The 5,890-nt window shown below is 58.3% G+C and overlaps 1 protein-coding gene across 2 annotated transcripts; it reads right to left on the bottom strand.

The window, feature by feature from the left end:
- Positions 1-571: 571 nt before the first annotated feature.
- Positions 572-5,284, bottom strand: SNRPC (small nuclear ribonucleoprotein polypeptide C). Of its 2 annotated transcripts, none has more exons than XM_064399259.1 (6): positions 5,118-5,284; positions 4,636-4,678; positions 4,159-4,267; positions 2,848-2,940; positions 2,207-2,311; positions 572-936 (listed from the first exon to the last, which is right to left on the bottom strand). In XM_064399259.1, exons 1-6 carry the CDS (start codon positions 5,123-5,125, stop codon positions 812-814), a joined length of 483 nt encoding a protein of 160 aa, XP_064255329.1. In that variant the 5' UTR covers positions 5,126-5,284; the 3' UTR covers positions 572-811. The 2 variants fall into 2 exon arrangements, with proteins under 2 accessions (XP_064255329.1, XP_064255331.1); XM_064399261.1 differs by having other exon boundaries at positions 2,848-2,937; positions 5,118-5,272.
- Positions 5,285-5,890: the final 606 nt, after the last annotated feature.

Below are 5,890 nucleotides of genomic sequence, written 5' to 3'. Positions count from 1 at the left end.
TCCCCTTCCCGCACCGCCCGTCCCTGTCCGCACCGCCCCCGGCCGGCCCCTTCCCCTTCCCGCACCGCCCGTCCCGGTCCGCACCGCCCCGGGCCGGCCCCTTCCCCTTCCCGCACCGCCTGTCCTTGTCCGCACCGCCCCCGGCCGGCCCCTTCCCCTTCCCGCACCGCCCGTCCCTGTCCGCACCGCCCCCGGCCGGCCCCTTCCCCTTCCCGCACCGCCCCAGCCGCGCTCCGGGCGTGTGCGGGGAAAGAGCGGTCACAGTGAGCCCCCCGACATCCAGGGACATGCTCCAGGACCCCCACTCTGAGCCCACTTCAGGACCAACCCAGCAGCCCCAGGAAGCCACCCCCGGATCCTTCAGGACGCCCCTCTCGGATACCACCCCAGGACCCCACCCTGGGATCACCCCAGAACTGCCCTGCAGACCCCACAACAGAATCACCCCCCCAGGATCCTCCAGGACCCCTTCCCAGGGCTTCCCCCACCAGCCCCTCACAGCCCAGCACTGCTCCTCCCACCGTTATTTTCTCCCCCAGGAGAGAATTCAGAATGAGGCTCCGAGTCCATATGGAAACAACATCAATGTTTATTCTTGTTTTTATTCAATGGGAGGGGGAAAAAAATAATACAATTGAAGAGACACCCATAAAGCCAGACCTCGTACAAGTCAGTGCAGGGTGTGTCCATTCATACGCTGAGGTTACAGCAGAATCCCTCTACACACTGAGTACAAAGCCCCAGGGACACAGGTCTGTGGTGTTTGTCATAGGGAAGGTCCTAATATGAAAAGGCAGCTCCACCTCCAGCTTTATCTGTCTGGACGGGTCATTCCTGGCCTGGTTGGCACCATCATGGGTCTGGAGGGGGGTCTCATCATTGGGGGCCCTGGCATCATTGGCATGTGTCCTCCCATGGGCGGCCTCATCCCAGGAGCTGCCAGGGGAAAGACAGGTTAGAGACAGCTCTTGGGAGCACCACCTGCCCAGTCACGGAAGAACAAGGGTTGGGATGGACCTTAAAGGTTTACTTCCACTCCCCTGCCATGGGAAGGGACACTTCCACTATCCCAGGTTGCTCCAAGCCCTGTCCAACCTGGCCTTGGGCATTTCCAGGGATCCAGGGGCAGGCACAGCTTCTCTTCACAGCAACATCTGCCTCATCACTCTGAGAGAGGGGAAATTTCACACTGTACAGGGGGCAGGTTCTTTACCCTGCTCCAGGGAACTCCCATTTTCCAAGGGTGCAAGCTCTGACCTGGCAGCTGCTGAGATGGATTCCACTCCCTGAGGAGCTCAGCCAGCAGCACAGGAGGAACCAAGCCCCTGGGTTATACACCCATTCTGACAATGTTCACTCACAACTTATTTCCAGCCACTCAAGAGACACAGCAGCTTAATTACTGATCTGGGAAAGTGTTAATTTGGAGAAAAGTGCTGCAAAGCCATCCCATGTGCTCACAAACAAGCACAGAGCACCTCTGCCAGGGAAAAGCAGGGGCTCCACTGCACAGCCCTGAAATAATGGTTTCCATCCCACTTGACCATTTATTTCACCAGGCTGCTGGATATCACAGACTGTGCATTTATCTTGAGCCTTTAAAAACACTTAAAGAACACTTTCAAATGCAGGACAATAATTACAAAGACATTTCACTACTTTCAGTGCACGTGTGTATGTGTGTGTGTGTTTCAATAGATTTGTTCTGGGAACTGTTCCAATAAGATATCCCTTGAGAATTCTTCAAATGCCAGGAAGCTCAGGAGTGGAATGGATCAAAGACATTTTAGTTTACAGTTCTGATAAAGCCTTTTTCAGGTCCATTGTTTCTCTGGAACACATTCCCCTGAGATGCTTTAAACAGTAAAAAACCATTTAGTGCAAAAAATGCACCTCTTGTGCAAAACCTGAGACCTGGTGGCACCAAACTCCTGAACAACCACAGCTCAGAGCAGAGGGAGAACAGCTATGACTTCCCAGAGCCACAATTCCAGCTGCACAGGGGGATGGTGACTCTTAATGAGAAGCAAAGGGGTTTAATGAGTAAAAATTGTTGTAGTCTCTCCATGCAGGGGTAACAGTGACAAGGGTGTGACCACAGCGTGACCAGGACAGCACTGAGTGCCCAACAGATGGTGGGACAGGAAACATCCCCCAGACCCCCCATCCAGCCCCCCATGGCAGACTTACCCCATCCCAGACTTACCAGGTCCAACTGGCATCATTCCTGGAGGGGGTGGGCCCATCATTGGCATCATGGGGGGCCCCCCCATGTGTGGGGCTGGCATCATGCCGGGCCGGGGGGGGCCAGCTGCACAGACACAACAGTTACACACTGGCACCCTCAGCCACCAAAGAGCCTGCAGCTATTCACAGCACGTGGCAGGAACTAACACCTCAGGGGCTTACACTGCCTCCGTTCCAGCCCTGATTCCAGGTGCTGGGAAGTGACCACAGGAGGAATATGCTGGCTACCAACCCCAGCTGGGCACAGCCAGCACAGGGAGCTGCCACTCCCAAGAGCAGTGAGGGCTCTGGGGCCACACCAAAGGGATTTCTATTTAGAAAAACCAACCCAAACCAACCCACTGTGCAGTTTTAACAGATCCACGGGAGCCCCCAGGGAATGAGGGGTTGTCACTGCTTCTGGTGCACTCAGCATCCCAGAAATCACACACAGTAAGGACTGAACTGCTCCTACGCAAAATTTCCACACACCCTGAGAGCACAAGCTCAAGATGGCTTGGCTTCAGGCTAAAAGGCTTTTTCTTTCTGAGGACACAAGCAATACAGCTCCAGGGGGCCCTGATCCCAGCCCCAAAGTGCCCCAAAGTGCCCCAAACTTACGGATGCTGGGAGGAGGTGGAATCATGGCTCCGGCCGGAGGCGGTGCCGAGAACGGCGTCGGTGGAATTTTCCCTTGCTGGAATGCAGCCGCTACATTGGGGGGGAAAAGAAAAAAAAAAAAAAGGAAAGAAAGAATCCCAGGGAAAAAAAAAACACCAGTTACTAGGCCGAGGAAGCGGCGGGTCGCTCGTCCGTGTCATGCCCCGCGGTCGCGCCATGCTGCGTGCGCTGCCGTCCCCACGCCGGACACATCCCTGGCACCTGGGGAGCACCTGAGACTCCTGGAGGCAATCTTTGTTACAGCTGGGACTAGAGAGCTCCTGCGTGGATGTCACACCCCGGGGAAGGGGGGTGGGAGAGGAGAAAAATCAAAATCAACCACGTGGCGGGATCCGCAGCGTTCCACCGGGACATGCTGTGCTGGAATGGCAACGGGGCCAGGGAGGGGAGGAATTCCACTGGTACTGACTGGAAGGGAGGGAAAGGTGGGGAAGCTGGAGGCATCACAAGGAAAATAGACAAAGGGAGATAGAGTGAGGATGAGTTAGGGGAAATTCGGGTTGGGTGTTTTAGGAAAATTCTTCAGGCAGAGGTGGTTGGGCACTGGACACTCCCCGGGGGAGTGAGTGTGTCAGAGCTCAGGGAGCAGCTGGGTGATGCTGCTGGTCACAGGGCTTGGCCTCAGGCAGGCCTGCACAGAGCTGGGGGTGGGATCAGTGATCCTGAGGGGTCCTATCCAACCTGAGACACCCCAGAGCTCCACACAGCTAACCTGGTGTCTGTGCTTCTTTCACAGAGGAAAGAGACAAAGGACCTCTTGAAGGGACAGAGGAATCAATGCCACACCTCAGTTAAGCCTTTAGGGAAAAAAACATCACCTAGGAACTGAGGGCAGGCAACCCCAGCACGTGAAAAATGCAACAACCCACACATTTTTATGTCCGTTTTCCTATCTTTTGGAATTCTTATCCATGGTACAAAAATATGGCACTGCCAAGCAGCACAAGTTTGTTAAGTGGCCCTGCAGGGTATCACTGAGAGCCCTCATGAACAGTGACAGGGAGCCACTGCCACCAGCCCTGGGAGGGAACCTCAGCTCTTGTGTGGCAGGCAGAGCTCTCAGGCTCCCCCAGGACAGCCCAAAACCTGAGGAACTCAAGATCCACACTCCAGGATTTCACTCACGACTCACTGAGCAAAGAGTCCCCAGGGAAGTGAGGAGAAGTCAGGTGGAAGCAGGGAACAGCAGCTGGAGGAAAGGCAGGGGAAGGAACGGGGAGGCAGCCGGGGTCACAGAAAGATTGGCCTTACTTGTTTTGTCAATCAGGCTCTGGGCTTGCTCCTCCATCCATTTCTGGTAATAATCCTTCACGTTCTCCTTGTGCTTGCGGCCACTGCAGTGGGTTTTTCTCACGGAGGGCTGGGAGAGGCCACAGAAACCCCACGGTTACTGGTGTTTGTTATGACTTTAAACACGTGTAATTTAGCAGCACAAAGCAGGTTTGCTTCTGTGCCCCGGCACAGGAGGGGTGATGCACAAAACTCTTATATAAATTATTATCAGTACATTAAATATTGACTCTCCAGTCTGCCCTGAAGTCCCCCAGCTGCCATCTCTGACCCTGTCACTGCAGAACACCAGTGGCATGGCACACTCTCCTTTTTTGCATGGAAAGGGAAAACACTCAGGAACACCCTGCACCCCACAGGCCCGCTTTTAGCCGAGCTAAATTGTATTTTAATGCTCTTGATGTACGAAAGGATTGAAACGGAGGCTTTGGTACTCACCGAGTCGTGCGTGAGGTACGTGTCACAGTAATCACAGTAAAACCTGCCGGGGAGAAGCCTGGTTACTGAGAGCCCTGGTTAATGAGAGCCCTTGGTTACCGAGGGCCCTGCTTAATGAGAGTCCTGGTTAATGAGGGCCCTGCTTAATGAGAGTCCTGGTTACTGAGGGCCCTGCTTAATGAGAGTCCTGGTTACTGAGGGCCCTGCTTAATGAGAGTCCTGGTTACTGAGGGCCCTGCTTAATGAGAGTCCTGGTTACTGAGGGCCCTGCTTAATGAGAGTCCTGGTTACTGAGGGCCCTGGCTGCTGAGGGCCCGCTGCCAGCGTTAACGGAGCCCGGGAACGACCCCGCAGGGCGCCAGCGCTCGGCCCGCCCACCATCCGCGCCCCTCCCGGCCCTGGGCTCGCGGGGAGCACCAGGACCCTCGGCAAGCAGCGATCCCCGCCCGGGACCCCCGCCCGGGACCCCGGCCCGGCCTCACTTGGGCATGGTGCTCCCGCCGCCGCCAGCCGGAAATGGCGCACAGGCGCGCTGACGCGCTCGCGCAGCGCCGCCGCGCGCCGCTTGACCCGCGCCGGCTGCCGTAGGGCCCGGAAGTGACGGCGGGCGGCCTGGCCGCGGAGTGACGGCGGGCGGGCTCCGCGGTGCGGCTCCCCTCGGCCTGCAGGTGGAGCCACGCCGCGCCCGCCCGGCCCACTCACGCCACCGTCACCCGGCAGCGCCCCCCGGCGCTGCCCAAGCGTGTGCGCCTCGTTCTCTGTGCTCCACCGGCGGAACGCGCCCCGCGGTTCCGCTCGCCACCCGCGCACCGAGCAGCCTGGCGCGGCCGAAAACTGCAGGAAAAACACCATTTTTAGGCGGAAAAAAACCACCGGGGGTGCTCCCGTCGCGCCTTGCGCCGCTCATTTGCATGGCGCCGCGTGACGTCACGGGGGCTCATTTGCATACACAAACACGCGCGCTCGCCGCCCGCCCATATATGGACGGCAGCGCGCGCGCGTGGGCGGAGACGAACCGTCGCCCCGCCCCCCCTGCCGGTGACGCGGCGGAGCCCCCGCGAGTCACGCGCGGCGCTCATTTGCACGCGCGGCGCTCATTTGCATGCGAGGCCCCGCCCCCTCGCCCTTGCCGCGCTCCCTCCCTTCCCGGCCGCTGGTGGGGGGGGGGGGGGGCGACGCCGCGCGGGGCGGGGCGGCGCAGGCGCAGAGCGGCCGGCGGCGTCGGCGCGCGCACCCGCTCCCCCCCCCCACCCTC

Source organism: Passer domesticus, chromosome 25, assembly GCF_036417665.1.
Source record: "Passer domesticus isolate bPasDom1 chromosome 25, bPasDom1.hap1, whole genome shotgun sequence".
NCBI classification, from domain to species: domain Eukaryota; kingdom Metazoa; phylum Chordata; class Aves; order Passeriformes; family Passeridae; genus Passer; species Passer domesticus.
This window is presented reverse-complemented; position numbering and strand designations above follow the sequence as displayed.

Excerpts from the sequence above, each read along its gene's own strand:
- SNRPC (XM_064399259.1), bottom strand. Across the intron at positions 4,268-4,635 it reads CGTACCTCACGCACGACTCG|CCCTCCGTGAGAAAAACCCA; the intron begins GTGAGTACCAAA and ends GGCCTCTCCCAG. Across the intron at positions 2,941-4,158 it reads GAGCCTGATTGACAAAACAA|TAGCGGCTGCATTCCAGCAA; the intron begins GTAAGGCCAATC and ends TCCCCCCCAATG.